We start from the raw sequence: 19,232 nt of genomic DNA on the forward strand, positions 1-19,232 counted from the left end.
AAAGCAGGCTCTATCGGGCAAGCTTTTAACCTTTCCTGAGGCTCTTAACGTGTATCAAAATACTTTTTACCGAATTGGCCGTGGTGTCAGTAGCAATACAATTCAACCCAGGGGCTAACCATACCATTAGCTAGCACAGACATGATACATTTTGAGATTTCAAAAACAGCGCACTTACCTTTCTCAGCTTCCGTGTTTCACAGGCGTGCGCACAAATTAATCGATCGCCGAAGTCATACATTATAGTATTCCAAAATTGTCTTTTTGTCCACCAAAAACGACCCTGGGGAACCGAACTACACATTGCCATGTTTGTTATTTTTTCCTATCGAACAACTGATTCGTTTCAACACCCATTTTCGCCGTGATGTCATGACGTGTCGCATGACTGCTTGAAAGGGCGCACCTTCGCCCATTATTCAGCTGCGGGAGATAAGAACCCTTGGGATTTTATTGGAAGCAATTTCGAGATGGATAGTTCGTCAGATTCTGATGTTGGAATGGAAGAGTTTGACGAGTTTGGTCGGGGTTATCTTTTTGAACCAGAATACACTGATGAAGAGTTGTTGGCACAAGATGCAGCGAGGATGGCTCAAAACGATGATCCAGAAACGGGAGCTGCTGCTAGGTCACGCATTGGGGAGACATGGTGGTGCAGATGTGGACATTGTATTGCACTGACCACAGAGGAAGACAGTACTTTGGAATACTAGAGTGTATGACTTCGGCGATCGATTAATTTGTGCGCACGCCTGTGGAACACGGAAGCTGAGAAAGGTAAGTGCGCTGTTTTTGAAATCTCAAAATGTATCATGTCTGTGCTAGCTAATGGTATGGTTAGCCCCTGGGTTGAATTGTATTGCTACTGACACCACGGCCAATTCGGTAAAAAGTATTTTGATACACGTTAAGAGCCTCAGGAAAGGTTAAAAGCTTGCCCGATAGAGCCAGCTGGAAATCAGCGCAATTGGAAAACTTTGCGCAGCGGGCATGAAAATTTCTCGCGTTTTTCCCTTTGGCCAACTTTCCTGGGTCTCCAACAGATGGGATATGTTTGTAAAATAGCCGGAATTCTCCTTTAAAGGAATACCTGGCTCAACAGAGCTCGGACTCTTTGTCAGACTGGCTACAGTGCTGAAAAGAAACCTGGGATCGTTCTTATTCTCTTCTATCAATGATGAATAATAAGCAGTTCTAGCTTTACGAAGGGCTTTCTTATACGTTATTAAACTATCTTTCCAGACTAATTGAGACTCTTCTAAATTAGAGGAACGCCACTGTCTCTCCAGCTTTCTTGCAGTCTGCTTTAAAGCACGCAGCTGTGAATTATACCAAGGAGCCAGCCTCTTCTGACTGATTACCTTCCTTTTCAGAGGGGCAACATTGTCCAGTGCTGTACGCATTGAAACTATAGTGCTGTCAACAAGAGAGTCAAGTGTTGCTGGAGTAAAGTTTAGGTAGTCGTCCTCTGTCATATCTGCACATGGCAGTGAAGAAAAGGATGATGGAATTAACTCTTTAAATCTGGTTACAGCATCCTCTGATAGACACCTTCTATATGTACATTTCTTCTCAGAAACTGTATAGTCAGGTAATGTAAACTCAAAGGTTATCAGAAAATGGTCAGATAAGACAGGGTTATGAGGGAACACTGTTAACTGTTCACTCTCAATGCCATAAGTCAGCACAAGATCAAGGGTGTGATTAAGGCAGTGAGTCGGTCTGTGAACACTCTGAGAAAATCCAATAGTCTAATATAGAATTAAAATTAATATTTAGGCTGTCATTTTCAACATATACATGAATATTAAAGTCACCCACTACAATGACTTTATCTGTACTCAGCACTAACTGGGATAAAAACTCTGAGAATTCAGACAGAAACTCAGAATAAGGGCCAGGTGGACGATACACATCAACAAACACAAGAGGTTTCTGGGATTTCCACTTTGGGTGCGAAAAACTTGACATTCATAAAGCTTCCCTGGCAAAGAAAATGTGTTTGGCATAAAACGGGCCCTCGGTTTTTGTAAAGAAAATGTGACTGATGCCCATTTTATACATTTCTTTTTTTTTATGACCTCACCATCCGCAGGGAAAATTAACATGTACAACCGGATGTAGTGTTCCCATTGATGCCAAACCGTAGACAATTAAAACCCATGCTTGCAGAGTCATTTGACATGGGATTGAATGCCAAGTAAACACTTTAACATTGAACTCAAGAGCCAGATGTTAGCAGGTCTTTATGGGATTTTTGGCCAGTGTAGTGCTTAAATGAGCCCCAGGAACTTTTTGGTTAAAAAAATACTTAACAGCCATTAATAAGACATGTCTGTATTTATATTAGTATTTAAAACTGACAGATATCCACAGAATGCAAAGTTAAAGACCGACAGATGCTCTATAAATTATAATTGTTTCATTATTCTTTCCAAAGAATGCTGCCTTTGGCAAATTCATTTCTCAGGGTAAAGGTGCAGAGGTACCAAATCAGTTTAGATAAAACAGAACTTGTGACCATGCTACATAAACACACAGATAGAAGAGGAACATGTTTCACTGCAGAGTGCTGTCTATGATTGCTATGTTAAACATTTGAAGTATTGAAAATGTGAGAAATTATGGTAGGAATAATCAGTAGCTCAGAAACTAGAGGAGGATAGAAGTGTTTACGAATGTTTGCAACAGGTATACTTGTAATTACCGATGCAGTGTACATGTTCTGTTTAATTCTCTATGTCTGTAATCCAGACCTTTACCTTGACAGCCATAATCCATCATAAAAAGTGATAGGCAGTACATCACTTGTACATCACTAGATACACAGAAGCTGTAGCTGTTTTTAAAGATTACAGCCATATATATACAATATTTGTTAGTATCCTTAAAAAAAAGCTAACAATAAAAGATAAAATCAGTCTATTTACAAATACAGTCAGATAATCTTCATTAACAATGTTGGATTTACACTATGTACAATATGTAGTTCAGTCATTCTTCCCAGCAAACACCAAGTCTAGTAGCTCAATTTCAGCTTGTACCTAAAATCCACATCATAGGTAGGTTGGAGAATTCCAAGTCCTGCACGGGACTGGTCAAGAGGAGGAACTCTGATAGCAGGATCCAGTAATTCCAAATCAAAGTAGGACAACATCAGAGTCAGGAACTGCTTGATCTCATACAAAGCAAAAAATCTCCCAGGGCATTTTGTGACTCCCGAGCCAAAGGGCATGTAGAAGTAACGCAGTCGCCGGCCACAGTGATAAAAAGTGTTTTTCTCCTGACCTTTCTCATCCAGGAAACGATCAAACTTATACTCCTACAGGATGAAGAGGAGAGTTGGAGAGACAAAGACCAACACATATTATAGCAATATATATATGTTTTCTTTCATTTAAAAAGTAATGATATCGTAGGCCCTTACATAGGGATCTTCATAGATTTCTGGATCGTAGTGCAGCATAGGTGGATATAGGGCTATTACATCATCTTTCCTGATGTGGTAAGCTTCTTGGTTGTCAAGGTGAAGCAGATAGTCTTCCTTGGCAACACGCACATTCATGGAAGCGCTGGAAAGGCGCATAGCTTCTTTTATGATGCTGTCTATTGAATGAAGGAAGACAGACAGAAACAGATACATTTGACTTTAAATATTTCTTTACTGCATTTAAATGTATACTATTCCAGATCAATAATTTAACAATATCAGATGTTGCACAACTAACTTTTATTTAGTAATCAAAGTCAAACTGTTTATCTTACCCAAAACAGGCATGTTGTCCAGCTGGTCTCTCGTCAGATTCAGTGTAGGGTCACTGGGGTCAACTATCAAACCTGAATCCCCCAGAACTTTCTGGACTTCCTTTCTTGCCGCTTTCATAGCATCTGGACTCCTAAACACAAGTACAGAGTCTTATTAGAAGCTCCTCCCATTGATACCCCATAACTTGTCATATTCAGTCATATTCATCCTATTACGGGACAAAACTTTTCAATGCAAGAGCCCAAAAAGGCTAGTTTACTAAAAAATATTGAATATTATATGTTTCCCTGTGTAAATACATCCCTGTGTAAATACATCTGACTTATAAATAAAGAGCTAAACCAACCAACTTTGGTTTAGCTCTTGTCTCATTGGACCATTTGTCAAGAAAGACTATGGTCAGTTATTGTGAATAGGGTGCTGACATTGTTTAAATACCAACTGTTCCTAAAACTGTGTTTGATTTCTTCAAAAGTCTTTTTTGTGTAACAATGACCTGTATCAACATAAGTCTCTCAAAGTCACATTTGCATACAGTTCTGTTCCCAATAAAATACCTGAAATCATTCAACTTAACTTGTTTTTCTGCCTTCAGTAGTCCCGTATCAGCACATACATCTGTTTTACATTAGACTTTTTAAAAGCTGAAAATATTGTATGTACGCTACTGTGTACACAAAGACCAGCAACTTAATATGGTAGTCCAGCCGAGTCACACAGCAAAAGATGAAACAACTTCCTCGAAAGAAACTACTTCTACAGTAATGTCTTTCAGTTGGACATTTGGTTCATGTGTTCAACATGTTTTATGTTTTTGGCTGAAGGGAGGGAGTTGTCACAAAGTAATCCAAGTAAAGGATATTTTGACTGTTGCATTATCACAGTGTTCAAACTCAAGCTGAGTTGTTATTTTTAATGCGAAAACTTTCCAAACAGTGACTGAAACCGAAAATGACATTTCAAGATAAAGTTTCTTTAAAGAAAATCAAACCAATATCTATAGCTTGACAGTTAGGTATAGCTCCACCACCAAAATGCACAAATCTTCAAATGCGGACTTTGTTGCCAGTTAAATGTAATACATGGTAATTTCAAGAAATGCCTTGTAACTGTTAATTGTATATATGTGAAAAAAATTATAAACAGTTGTTTATAAAACTGAGTAGCATGGAGCTACTTGGAACCTGTGGCTCCTTCTTTTATTGTATCTCAAATTGTTATAATTTGAGCAACAACATAGATATTTTTATGATCATTTTTGATGAGTTTATAGAACAGAAACAAACTAGATCGGTTTCATGCAGATAGAGCAGAACTGTGAATTAATCAACCAATCAATCTTTATTTCTAAAGCACTTTTATACAAAAAAAGATTGCAACATATTTTCCCAATAATGTAAACATTAAAGAAAAGAGATCTACTACCATACCTGATCATATAAAAGAGACTCCAGAATGTAGCAGGCAGAGTGTTAGCTTGTGAAGCCCAGAGCAGAGCGACGTGGGTTCTAGCTTTGCTCACGTCATTGAAGGTAGATAAGGAATCATTCAGTATCATCCTCATAGAAATTAGATCAGACATGTTCTGCCTCTTGGACAACTTTTCAGCATGCATGGTCTTTGCAAGATTCTAAACAACAAAATTAATATATAAATGCAAAGATTATACACAACCACAGACACTAACATCACTGAGAGAAATGATGGCACATGAGCAGCCCTTTTCTGATAATTAAAGGAAAAATCTACTAACCTCTCTGGCACTGTAGGCACTCTTGAAAACATGGATGGGCAGACCAGCCACAAGTGCTGGGAAAATTTTGTCAAATTCCTTGAAGTTCTCCAAAGCATTTAGCACCATGGCTTTCTGTGCGGCCTGTCGAGCCTGACACTTGTCCTCACCTAGCTCTTTACCAAAGAGAGTCAGATAACCAGACTCAAACATCACCTGGTGGACAGCATGAAAGACAGACCCTTGTAAGGATGGTTTGCAATACCATTTTTAAGCTCAAATCTCAGGTGGGCTCCGTAAAAGCAAACCATGTTCAAACTTGAAAAAAGATTAAAGACTGGAATTTATGTGTTGAATGCTTTCTAACTAAAGTCCTGTTGCTGACCTTGTAGCAAAATGCAAAGATGCCATCCACCTGCCAATGGTCCTTGCTGGGACTGAGAGTGTCTGACTTCAGCATGACATCTTGTAAGTGACCCATCATTGTTTCAATCAGAGAGGGCAAAGCTTCACCCTGAAGGGTCTTCAGAAAGGTTTGATGGAGGTTTTCTGTGGTGTGACCATGACGAGGGTCAAAGCTGTCATGGCCAAATGCCTTGAGAAGATATAAGAAGAATGCTAAGGACCATTGGATGACCTACTGCTTGCACAAAGAAAATTGTTCTTACAGAACATCATACAAATTCCATCCTTGTTTACCTTAACAGATGTAGCAAAGTGGAACTTCCTCCAATCAAGGTGTCTCCCTTGTCTGATTACTGAATGGTAAGAGAAGGGGTCACACAGAAAATGGATGTACTGGCCTGCAATCTTGCAGGTGAAAATATGTCCATACTTCTTCTGGCGGTTGCGGAGGAACTGAAGAGGATTGGACCCAAATTGTAGAGCACAACCCAGGTAGGGGATGAAACCATTTTCAACTGCAGGCTCACCAGGTTGTCTATGGTTATCAAAAGCAAGAGGTAGTGGACATTAAGCTACCATTCATATACGGTTTAATCGTTTTCTCCACTGGGACACATTTGTTTGTTAGTAATATTTGGCTACAGACTAAGCTATTATAATCAATATAACAGTCTTACACAGTGCCATTTAATAGAATTTTTAAAAAGAGGACAATGCAATTAACAATGCACTGTGCACATACTTCTAATAATGCACTGATAATAACATACCTTTTTTTTTATCTCCAATTGATTTTGATTAACATTATTTTCCATAATATCATATAATATGCAGTGCACGCTAAACTATGGATTAACAGTAACAGCAATATCTTACTTATATTTTAATACAGTGCACAGTGCCTAGAAAACTATTACTTTGCACTATTCCACTATCTCCTTTGGAGTTCAGGTGTATAGTGATTTGTATTTGAATTAAATTAACGTAATTCTGCCATTTTAATAAAAAAAAAAATCTTCTTTTTAAATGGTTACACACTCAGCAACGGTGACATTTTCAGTTGTATAACATTTTTAGTAAATCATGACTTGATCAAATGCTATCAGCACTTAACTACTAGCTCTCAAGAGCTTAAAAGTTCACCTTAAATGCTGAAAAAATTTCAACTGCTCGATGCATCTTCACCCTACTGCCTGAAGCTGATAACGTTTGTACCATTTTAATAGTACAAACAAGTTACAAGTTTCTTTAGCTAGGAAATTATTTTTGAATTGGCTCTATATGAACGAATTGGATTATTTTATGAATAATTATGATTACAATTAATTGAATTCCAATTAGCTTGAATTGGACTTTATTATCTAAGTGCCTTGAGATGACATTTGTTGTATTTGGCGCTATATAAATAAAAATTAATTGAATTGAATTGAATACTCACTTATCCTTGTCAATGAGATCTATTTCCCTGAAGTTGAACAAGGTCTTGTGGATACATTTTTTAAACAAAACAAAACTTTGTTTTTATAATGGAATACCAGCTCTAATATTAATCCCTTCTGACAAACAAAAATAAATAAACTATGACGATGACAAAAACATAATTTATGACATAAGACATTATGATATTGTTTTTAGTATCTTCTCCAGTCTTTTCCATCTGATTATAAAGTTTTCACATTACTTTAGCAAGAGGCACCTTATCCTGTATTTTCATTCTATTTGAACATAGGAACTGAATAAACAACAGCAGCTAAGTAGTAACAGCACTTTTGTGAAACTATCTGTGAATCAACATCTTTCCAAATACTATACTCATATCAGCATAGTTCTATTAGCAGACTAAAAAAAAAGTTAGATCACTCTCACTGCCTTGGTTGCATGAGCCTTCATGCATAAATATAGACCTTTAAGACTAGTTTGTAACCAATTGTATGTCTAAGTAATGAGATTTTTATTTAATTTTGCTGAACACATTTAAAATCAGTTTAAAAAAAAAAAAAAGACTTAAAACTGTCCCCTAAAAGTTTTGATTCCTCATACAATGAAACAGCAGAAACATGAAACAAAAAAATGAAAAATTGAAAACTTGAAAACTTCATTTTTTATTGTAAATAATCAAATTTAGCTTAATCTTTATCAATATTTTGTTTGAATTATTGCTTCTGTGTCTTCCGTAAGGCTTTAAAGATAAAAGGAATATGGTGTATGAGATCAAAATGGGTTCAGCAAAATACACAAGCTACAAGTAAGATGCCTAATAGTACATCCTACATGTTTTTCATCCTGTCTTACCTGCGTCTTATCCCCAAAGCAAGCCACAGGAGCCAGCAGAATCCCACCACTACTCCCCAGATCAAAGCAATGCTGATCATCATGGTGATGTTGTTGATGATGATGGGGATGAAGAGAGGAAGATCCACAGCAGAAGGTAACTTGCTATCAGCTAGCGATGTTCCACGCAGATTATACTGACAGGCACTGTGATTAACCAAGAAACGTTTGTTTAATCAAAGTCAGTGATTCCAGAGAAAGTATGCATACAAGTTCATGTCCTGGGCTCCTGAAATCTTTCAACACAGAAATAATGACTGCAAAGTAGAGCTGCCTGTCACAGCAAAAATGTGTCAGGAACCTGTATGCATGCGTCACTGAGCAGTTTCAGTTGTGAGTGAACAGGCAGCATGTGGCAGGTTTTATATACCTCTTTGTTGTTAAGGGTGGACCCAAGGGTGGATTCAGAGGAATGGTGATATCTCTGAAACCAGCCTCAGCCAGGTCCAAAACAAATCATAAGTAACAAATTCAGTTTTCTTAAATACTTATTGTTCAACTTGCAATGTCTTCCTATATGCAGGAAAATCTCAAAAATTGTGTTTATGTTTGGCATTTGATTCAAGTAAAAAAAAAAATCCACATGTTCTTATGGTGATGAATTCTATAAAATGTGCAAATGGGAACAAAGTTAAAGAACATATTTAATCAAAAGATCATGATTACATGTAAGATCATGATTACATGTGTAAAAAAAACTGATCTTCCTTTTTATATATTTTTTTAAATATTTTTTTCAAAATTAAGATTTTTATATATTTCATTAGAATACACAAAATAAGTGACATAGGCTGTTATCTCACTGTGATCTCTCTAGGAAATCGAATTCCATGCATACTGTGTGTGCATGAGATGGCCTTGACCAGAGTCCATGGACACTGTTACCTGAAACACTGTATTCTGATAGTGGAGCAGAGTTGGCAAATAGATTCAAGGTCTTTCCTGTGCTCATGTTGTGCTTGTGTTGAAGTGTGTTTAAGCTAGAATGAACATGAAGGTATGTGGGATTTGTTTGGACTTGCCATTGAGTGGGCGGAGATAAAATCTAGTAATTCAAGAAAGACAACGTGTAAGAACAAACAACATTAAAGCATTACAAAAAACAGTGCACAGTTTGAGGGTGATCTAGAGTAACAATGATTGATCCATCTATCAGGAAATTTTTATGTTTCTATTTACGCCAAGCTTAAGGAAATATGAAGTATGACCATGATAATCTCAACTGATGGTTAGATTACTTCACATATGCCTTTTCAAGCCAGGACTGATGTGCCTTCAATATGCATCATTGTCGAAATTGATCCACAGCTGGTGAATGGACTGCACTTATATAGTGTTTTTCTTGTCTATTTGACCACTCAAAGCACTTTCACACTACAAGCCAATATCACACACAGCCATACATTACTTCTTAGTCTATGCAGTGCTTCATCTCTATCACAGATAAAGCACAATAACTATGTAACATGTGTCTTATCTGTGAAAAGTAAGTACAAAAGATTGAAAAATTTCTCTCAAAATTTTTTGAATTTCCCCCATTGGGGGATGAATAAAGTATTTTGTTCTATTCTATTTTATTCTAAAATACAAGATTTTGCCAGTTTATGAACAGCCAAACCAAGGTCTATATTCATACAAGAGGACCTGAGAGGATGCAGGCACAAATATCTTTTTGATAAAATGTTGATATCTGTAAGGTACTTTTAACTCCAGAGTGTCATATTTGTTGAGTTGTGAGTAAATTTAATTCATACAGCACATTTAAAAAAAGATGTCATGAAGTGTGTATTAGACAGGGACAAACCGTTCCTGTCTAATGCAGTATGGAAACAATGTGGTTCCACACTGTATTATGGAGAGGGTGGTCATTCTTATTTGAACAATCAGCTCTAGGGGCTCCACAGCAGTCCCGAGCACAGAGCCAGCCTTCTTTATCAGTTTGTTCAGTCTTTGAGTGTCTGGCTCTGATGCTGCTGCCCCAACAGGTGGCTGCAAAGCAGATTGCACTCTCCACCACAGACTCATAGATGACATGAAACAATGAAGAACCTTAGCTTCCATCCTGTTATGTCCTTTCCTTTTTAGAGAGCCTCAATGTTGCATTTCCAGTCCAGACTGCTGTCCAGGTAGACCCCCAGGTATCTGTATTTTTCAACCACCTCCATCTCTTGTTCTAGGATGGAGACAGTTTTTGTTCTAAAGCTGCTGTACTTTAATAAATATTAGTAATAATAGTGGGAATCTGCTCTCTGATAGAAACAATTTTATTGATAAAGAAGCTCATGAAATCATCACTGCTGAGAGTTAAAGGAATAACTGGCTCAACAGAGCTCGGACTCTTAGTCAGACTGGCTACGGCGCTGAAGAGAAACCTGGGATTGTTCTTATTCTCTTCTATCAATGATGAATAACAAGCAGTTCTAGCATTATGAAGGGCTTCTTATATGTTATCAAACTACGCCAGTATTGTTTGTGGTTGTTATAGTAACCGTGCGTCACTTCCGTTCTCGTCGTTGTGTCTGCACCTGTTCTCACTAAATGGCTGCTGCAGCACTGCTCCATCTGCGTTGTGTGATTCATGTGTATCGTCCTCCATTTACTGGCGTGGTGGCAGCTCTTTCCGAACGTACGACCCGAGGATATTATCGACCGCCGAAGTCACAGCGGTAATTACCCTGTTAGGGGAATCACAGTGTAGTAACGTCTACAACCGGACGCAGTTGAGCTAACTTAAGCTAAGTGGGCAGCATGGCTAATTCACACAGGGCACCAAAGCAATGGTGTCTAAGCAAGATTGAAACTGTGAACTCTTTTGAGAACTGGCACCAGAACCTACTGTACACACTGTCACTTGATGGTAAGTTTGCCCCATTTCTGCTCAATGGTGCAAAATGGGAGAAGAAATCCAAAACGTCCCCATGCAGAGGATTTACAGATGACGCCGACCCAATTCCCGCTGCTCAACGTCGCAATAAAGAACGTAAGGCGGCCATGCTAGAGCTCGTGCTGGGACAGATCGCCAATTACGGTCCTGTTTTATCTCGTCACAGCATCGTCAGAAACTCCACGTCCATTGACAGCATATGGCAAGCTATTTGCCTACATTGCGGCTTTCAGTGCACTGGAGCCCACTTCATTGACTTTGCAGCTATCAAAAGAGAAACTGATGAGAGGCCAGAGGATTTATATCAACGTCTGATGGCCTTTACTGATGACAACCTACTGCGTAAGGATTCTGGCATCAGTCACATGGGAGATGTTGTGACTGAGGATGAGGAGTTGACGCCCTCGCTTGAGAACTTTGTTGTCCTCACATGGCCCCGCCTCATACACGCTGATCTGCCAAAGCTCGTCAAACAAAGGTATGGCACTGAACTGCGGTCCCGCACGTTGACATCCATTAAACCAGAAATATCTCAAGCCCTTGATTCCCTACAAGATGAGGTGCAGGCCTCAGAGGATGGCCGAGCTATGCGTGCGGCCGTGTCAGAGCTCCCCAGGTCAAAGCAAACCCTGCCTGCCCGCTGGAGGAGGTCATATCCATTATGCAAAAGTGCTTGCAGGCCTGATTCCTTAGCAAATGCACGTCCCCCCCCCCTCAGGATAGAATGTTCATGGCTAAATCGCGCCAAGTGATGGGTGAGCAGGTTGAGACTGATGATGAGGTGGTTGAGTGCATTAGTGTAGAGACAGCACCAGCTAGTGGCGTAAAACGTGTACTCATCAAACAGTCCTATGTGGATGCATTCCATGGTCACTGCCCTGTGCGCCTCACCGTTGACAATGGAGCTACAGGCAACATGATAAAGGCCTCATGCACAACCCGGCTGGGTGTTACTGTCACAGGAAGTACACTGTCTGCGTTCCAAGCAGATGGCTCATCCTTTTTGTGGGAGAGACACAGACACACTTCCAGAGAGACGGCCACAGCCTCTACTTCGAGGGTCTCATTGTTGAAAATCTCGACTCTGACATCGTAGCTGGTATTCCCTTCATGGAAAAGAACGACGTCTCCATCAGACCAGCCAAACATCAAATATGTTTAGATGAGGTCGAGCTTGAGCTGCTGCCTGAACTGTGCAATATGGACTGTGAACTGGCTGTTGAACCACACGTGGATGTCTCGCATGATCAGTCAAGCTCACGTCAATGACCTACTCCTACCATACTGCGGGGTGTATCAGGAAAGATCCGTGTCCCAAATCTCACTGGCGAGCCACAGCTGGTTCAGAAGAGCAACCATCTGTGCCGTGTACGTCCAACATATGTCCCTTCACTCAGTGATGCCACTGCGACGGCCGACTCCCCCAAGCTGGTTGCAACAACCAAATCAACATTATCCTCTGACTGTGTCACTCTTGACCCTGATGACGTCATGCCATCTGGGATCAAGAATAAGTTCCGCGCCCTACACAGAGAGTTTGATAGTTTGATCCCCACTTTAAAGGATACGATGGCGCTGTGGGCCTATTCCAGGCCAGGGTGAACATGGGACCCGTTCTAACCCCGCAGCGTAAGGGGAGAGTTCCACAGTACTTCAGGGGTCAGCTGCAGGAGCTCCAGGCTCAGCCTCATAGCCCAATGGAAATACATCATTGCCACAACCAAAGCCTTTTACCAGATCCTTTTGTCCAGGGACTCATGGAAGTACTGTGGGGTCGTTACGCCCTTTAAGGGTGTACGTGCGGAGTGCTATGGGCATGCCGGGGTCAGAGATGGTGCTGGAGAAGTTGACGTGCCGAGTCTTTGGAAACCTCCTTGAACAGGGTCTTGTAGCCAAGGTAGCAGATGACCTGTACTGCAGCGCAGACACTCTTAAGGACTTGCTAGCAGTCTGGAGGCAGGTTCTTTTGGCCCTGCAATGCTGTGGTCTGAACCTATGCTCCACCAAGACCACTGTTGCCCCTGTACAGACCTCCATCCTGGGCTGGGTCTGGTGTCAGGGAACAATCCGGGCCAGCTCTCACCGCATCTCGGCTTTAGCTGCGTGCCCCCCACCTAAGACTGTCATGGGCTTGCGTTCACTTATTGTCGCATATAAAGTGCTGGCTCGCATGATGAAAAACTGCGCCGCAGCGCTGGCCCCATTGGACGGCGCGGTTGCCGGGCGCGAGTCAAAGGAAGCAATCATGTGGTCAGACGAGCTGCTCAGCGCCTTCGCCTCTGCTCAGAAGGCGCTATCCTCAGCGCGTGCTATCACGCTTCCACAGCCTGCTGATCAGTTGTGGATTGTCACTGACGGCGCTGTCAGGGAACCGGGCCTGGGAGCCACGTTGTATATCACCTGCAAGGACACTGTCAGGGTCGCGGGCTACTTCGGCGCGAAGTTGCGCCACAACCAGAGCTCTTGGCTGCCGTGTGATGTCGAGACCTTGTCCATAGCTGCGACGGTGAAACACTTTGCCCCTTACATAACGCAGTCTTCCCAGAAAACGTGTGTTTTGACAAGCCATGTGTACAAGCTTTTGAGAAGTTGTGCAGGGGAGAATTTTCCGCCAGCCCTCACGTCACTTCCTTTCTGTCCACCGCTAGTCGGTTCCAAGTACTCATCCGGCATGTGGCAGGAGCAGCTATCCTGCCATCTGATTTTGTCAGCCGGAACACACCTGAGTGTGACAGCCCCACCTGTCAAGTTTGTGCCTTTGTCTGCTCGAAGTCCAATTCCGTTGTGCCAGGTCACAGCAGAGGATGCTGTGTGCGGGACTGCTAAGTTGCCCTTCACAAACAGGTCGGCATGGCTTGGCCTACAAGCGGAGTGCTCTGACCTCAGACGGACCCGTGTTTATCTCCGACAGGGCACACGTCCTTCTAAGAAGCTGACTAACATTCGCGATGTGAAACGGTACCTGAACATTGCCACGGTGGCTAAGGACGGCCTCCTAATTGTTCGCCGACACCCCCCCCCCTTGCGGTGTCAACAGACTGTATCGTTGTGCCTCGGTCCGTCCTCAATGGCCTGCTGACGTTCCTCCGTATAAAGCTTGACCACCCCATCGCCTCGCAATTGAAGACTATTGTGCAATGCTACTTCTATGTGTTGGATATGGACTCCGCTATACAATGTGTCTCTGGCAGCTGCCACCAGTGTGCGGCGCTGGGGAAAGCCCCTGTGTTTGCGTCTGCCCAGTTTACGTGTGACTCACGATGTCGTCGGCGCCTCGTTTGCAGCTGATGTGTTCAGGCGGGACCGCCAGTTCATTCTGGTTGTCCGGGAGTGTCGTGTCTTATCGATGACGAGCGTAAAGAGACTCTCAGGGATACCCTGACCCGCTTATGTGTGGGCCTGTGTCCTCTCGATTGCCCTTTTGCTGTAGTCAGAACTGCCCCTGGTTTTGCTGCGTTGGCTGGTGACGGGGGGCCTCGCTGCGCATAGATTGGTTGTTGAAGTTGGTAATGCCAAGAATGTCAACAAGAACCCGGTGGCGGAGAAAGCCATTCAAGAGGTCCAGGGGGAGATTCTGCGTCTTGAGCCTAACTGTAGAGCTGTTATCCCCCTGTTACTCTCTGTTGCCACAGCCCGTCTGAACAGCCGTGTTAGGTCGCGTGGATTATCTGCCCGGGAAATGCTACTTCAGCGTGACCAGTTCTCTCATAGGCAGTTACCTGTGGTCGATCGGGACCTCATATTGTGACAACATTCAGAGCGTGTCGCAAACCACCCGTACAGCATGAAATCAAAGGTGCCCTCTGGTCGTGTGGCCATGCCTCCCATCCATCCGGCCCGGTGACCTGGTGTACCTGTACTGTGATAGAAACAAGTCGAGAGCACGTGACAGGTACCTTGTCACGAGTGTGGATGGGTTGTGGTGCAATATCCAGAAGTTCACAGGTTCTCTTACAGGGTTAGGCTGGGTGACTGTTACAAGGTTGAGGGCCCCAGCATGGCTTCGAGACCTCTCGTTGAGGATCTTGATTCTGATGAGGATGTGGACAACCCTGCCCCACACTGCCCTGATATCCCTCCGGCTATTGCTGAGCCGCCGCCTGCTCCTTGCCCTCCTTGCATTGATGGTATTGCTGAGCCCCTCCCTGCACTTTTCCCGCGTCATGAAGATGACGGTGTGCCTAGGGACGAGGATGTGCCTGCTTGTGGATCTGATGTGGTGCCTCGACGCTCCGGACGTCAGCGTTGTGCGCCGCGGTATCTGGAGGACTTTGAGGTTTCTCTGTGAACTGATGTTTTGTCTTGCCTTGCTGGTCTGTTATGTGGCCTTGGTTGTTGTGGTGCCTGATGTTCCCTGGTATTTTTGCTGTGCTGTTGGGGGCACGGGGTTCTTTATTATATAAAAAAAAGGGGTGACGCGAGTATTGTTTGTGGTTGTTATAAGTAACCGTGCGTCACTTCCGTTTGTCTCAGTTGTTATAGTAACCGTGCGTCACTTCCGTTCTCGTTGTTGTGTCTGCACCTGTTCTCACTAAATGGCTGCTGCCGCACTGCTCCATCTGCGTTGTGTGATTCATGTGTATCGTCCTCCATTTACTGGCGCTATCTTTCCAGACTAAAGGGCGGTTTATGGTCGGAAACCAGGTCGTCTGCGTGTGTGTCGCAGTTAACGCAGACATGCCCCCCCCCCCTTACGCAGACACTCTGGTGCACCTCCCCAAAATTGTAACTCACCGCAGACAGTGCCGCAGATATCGTCGCAGGGAGGGGAGAAAGGAGGCCTCTGATTGGTCAACTCTACATCCGCTCTACACTACGCGTATTTCCGGTTTGCTAACCGGCTAATGGTGACGCTAACCGTGCTAACCGTGACGCTTCTTTCGCCTCTCTGCCAGCTCCAGTAGTAGCAATATTTCTTCTATTTCTAGATCGATCAGCTGCATCTCAATCAAAGTGCGCATTCGTCCAGTCGCCATTGTTGTTGAATGACCTCCGTAACCGGAAGAGAAACACGCCACCCACCACACCCACAATCCTAGCTTGTTCGTGATTGTCCCTCTTGCGTTGTGGCGTGGAATTAACATAGCGCAGACCACGCTTCAAAATTGGGCATAAATCAAAAATAACTGCGTCATGTCTGCGACAAGCTCACTGCGACACACTGCTGCGAGAGTATACACGGCCCTTTAGCGGGAGTCTGTTAAATTAGTAAAATGTCTAACTTTCTTGAAGTCTGTTTTTAAGTAAAGCTCCAGGTTCATTATGAGACTTACAAAGAAAAGCTATTTGTGTTCAACCAGACTTTGCGTAGAACAAGGGAGAGTTATTTTTCTGAAATCATCAAAAACTGCAGTAACAACTCTCGTGTCCTGTTTGCTACAGTAAACAGATTAACAAACCCTCCAGTTTCACTGCCTTTAGAAATCATTTCTACATCCAAGTGTAATGAGTTTGTAATATTCTTTAATGACAAAGTTCAAGGCATTAAAAATGCAATAATTTCCACAACACAAATAACTACTCTGCAGCCAGCTAGACACCTAGAGCTGACACATTTCACACCTGTTACTGACAAAACAGTCAGAGACCATCTGCAGTCTGAGTTCATCAACGTGCTGCCTTGATGAGTTGCCCACTAGATTCCTAAAGTCTGTGCTGAGCAGTTTGTTACCACAACTCGCTCATCTAGTCAACATCTCACTCCAGACTGGAACATTTCCAAAGGCCTTAAAAACTGCTGTCATTAAGCCTCTTCTAAAGAAGAGCAATCTTGATGCCACAGTACTGAACAACTACCGGCCCATATCAAACCTGCCATTCTTAGGCAAAGTCCTAGAAAAAGTTGTATACCAACAGCTTAGTGACTTTCTCCTGTCTAACAATGCTTTTGATACTTTCCAATCAGGCTTTAGGCCCCACCACAGCACTGAGACAGCTCTGATCAAGGTGATAAATGACATCCGCCTGAACACAGATGCAAGTAAAGTCACAGTCTTAGTTCTGTTGGACCTGAGTGCTGCCTTTGACCGTTGACCATGCGATCTTATTACAGAGGTTAGAAGACTGGGTGGGAATCTCTGGTCGTGCTTTAAACTGGTTCAAGTCCTATCTCGAGGACAGAAAATATTTTGTTGAAATTGGTAACTGTGTCTCAGACCAAATGGCTATGACCTGTGGGGTTCCCCAGGGGTCAATCCTGGGACCCGTATTGTTCAATCTGTACATGCTTCCACTAGGCCAGCTAATACGCAGCTATAATGTGTCCTACCACAACTATGCAGATGACACTCAGATCTACGTGTCACTGACGGCAGGAGAACACGGGCCTGTAGATACATTGTGTCACTGCATCGAACAGATCAGTGTGTGGATGCAAAACAATTTTCTCCAGCTAAACTCAGACAAAACTGAAATCATTGTCTGTGGCCCACAGAAACAAAGAGAAAGTGTTATCAGTCACCTTGAGACTCTCTCTCTAAAACCTAATATCCTCCGATTTCCATTTTTAGCCTGTGGAGGCTTTCTGCCCCGAGGATTGCTCTCTGTATCTAGAACGTTGTCAACGGATTGACGCTTTGCGGTAAGACGTGTTGCATCACTTCCTGTTACCTTGCTTGTGCACTGTGGAATTTCTTGCTCCGCTTGGAGTACTGATAATCACTTTATTTCGATCTATAACTTACACAATTTTGCATAGTTAAACTCTATAGCTTACCGTTCTGTTCTAACACACTCCTACAGATCTTTAATCTTTATTCTCACTTTTTAGCGGTGTGTCTGGCTCTCTAGCTTAGCATGGCTACCGGTTCTCTTCCTCCTTCTCCTGCTTTCTCCTGCTCCGTGTGTCAGATGTTTAGTTACTCCTCTGCCTCCTTTAGCGATAATGGTACATGTAACAAATGTAGTCTTTTTGTAGTTTTGGAGGCGAGGTTATCTGAATTGGAAGCTCGGCTCTGCACTGTTGAAAATCAACCGATAGCGAGCCAGGCCCCTTTTGCCAGTGTGGAGCCACCTAGCGTAGCTAGCTCCATTAGCCGCCCCCAGGCAGAACCCGAGCAGCCGGGATTACATCGTGGCTGGGTGACTGTCAGGAAGAGGCATAGCTCTAAAGTCAAGCCCGTTGTTCACCATCGACCTGTCCACGCTTCTAACAGATTTTCCCCACTCAGCGACACACCCGCTGAGGACAAAACCCTGGTAATTGGCAGCTCTATAGTCAGAAACGTGGCATTAGAGACACCAGCGGCCATAGTCAAATGCATTCCAGGGGCCAGAGCGGGCGACATAGAATCCTATTTAAAACTGCTGGCTAAGGATAAACGTAAATATGGTAAAATAGTTATTCACGTCGGCGTTAATGACACCCGGTTACGCCAATCGGAGGTCACTAAAATTAATGTTGCATCGGTGTGTGATTTTGCCAAAACAATGTCGGACTCCGTAGTTTTCTCTGGACCCCTGCCAAATCTGACCAGTGATGACATGTTTAGCCGCATGTCGTCCTACAATCGCTGGTTGTCTAGATGGTGTCCAGCAAACAACGTGGGCTACATAGATAATTGGCAATCTTTCTGGAGAAAACCTGGTCTGATGAGGAGAGATGGCATCCATCCCACTTTGGAAGGAGCAGCTCTCATTTCTAGAAATATGGATGAATTTATTTGCCACCCTAAAACATGACAACCCAGGGCTCAGACCAGGATGCAGAGTTGTAGTCTTACACACTTCTCTGCAGCTTCCCACCTGCTGCTACCCACCCAATCAATTAACACAAAAGGAGCAAATCCTCTTGTGCAAAAAGAAATTATTAAAACAAAAACTTTAACTGAACAAAAACATCAAACTATTAAATGTGGTTTGCTGAATATCAGATCTCTCCTTTCGAAGTCTCTGTTAGTGAATGAGTTGATTTGTGATCATCATATTGATATATTTTGTCTTACAGAAACCTGGCTGCAGCAGGAGGATCATGTTAGCATTAATGAAGCAACTCCCTCTGACTGTTTAAATGTTCACGTTCCTCGAACCACAGGCAGAGGAGGAGGAGTGGCAGCTATCTTCAGATCAGGGTTACTCATCAGTCCCAGACCCAAGATTAGTTTGAGCTCTTTTGA

General features: G+C 42.8%; 1 protein-coding gene across 1 annotated transcript; it reads right to left on the reverse strand.

Annotated features, from left to right (window-relative positions):
* Positions 1–2,376: 2,376 nt before the first annotated feature.
* cyp7a1 (cytochrome P450, family 7, subfamily A, polypeptide 1) lies at positions 2,377–8,499 on the reverse strand. Its single transcript, XM_075482436.1, has 8 exons — positions 8,196–8,499; positions 6,198–6,438; positions 5,884–6,093; positions 5,520–5,714; positions 5,197–5,396; positions 3,766–3,896; positions 3,428–3,606; positions 2,377–3,322 (listed from the first exon to the last, which is right to left on the reverse strand). Exons 1-8 carry the CDS (start codon positions 8,276–8,278, stop codon positions 3,020–3,022), a joined length of 1,542 nt encoding a protein of 513 aa, XP_075338551.1. The 5' UTR covers positions 8,279–8,499; the 3' UTR covers positions 2,377–3,019.
* Positions 8,500–19,232: the final 10,733 nt, after the last annotated feature.

This window comes from Odontesthes bonariensis, chromosome 14, assembly GCF_027942865.1.
Source record: "Odontesthes bonariensis isolate fOdoBon6 chromosome 14, fOdoBon6.hap1, whole genome shotgun sequence".
In the NCBI taxonomy this organism is placed as follows: Eukaryota; Metazoa; Chordata; class Actinopteri; order Atheriniformes; family Atherinopsidae; genus Odontesthes; species Odontesthes bonariensis.

Bases quoted from the DNA above. Each gene is read 5' to 3' on its own strand.
- cyp7a1 (XM_075482436.1), bottom strand. From the start codon at position 8,278: ATGATGATCAGCATTGCTTTGATCTGGGGAGTAGTGGTGGGATTCTGC. The intron at 6,439-8,195 runs GTAAGACAGGAT...TGATAACCATAG, and splicing joins GCTTTGGGGATAAGACGCAG to ACAACCTGGTGAGCCTGCAG. The intron at 5,715-5,883 runs GTCAGCAACAGG...GCTGTCCACCAG, and splicing joins TCTTTGCATTTTGCTACAAG to GTGATGTTTGAGTCTGGTTA.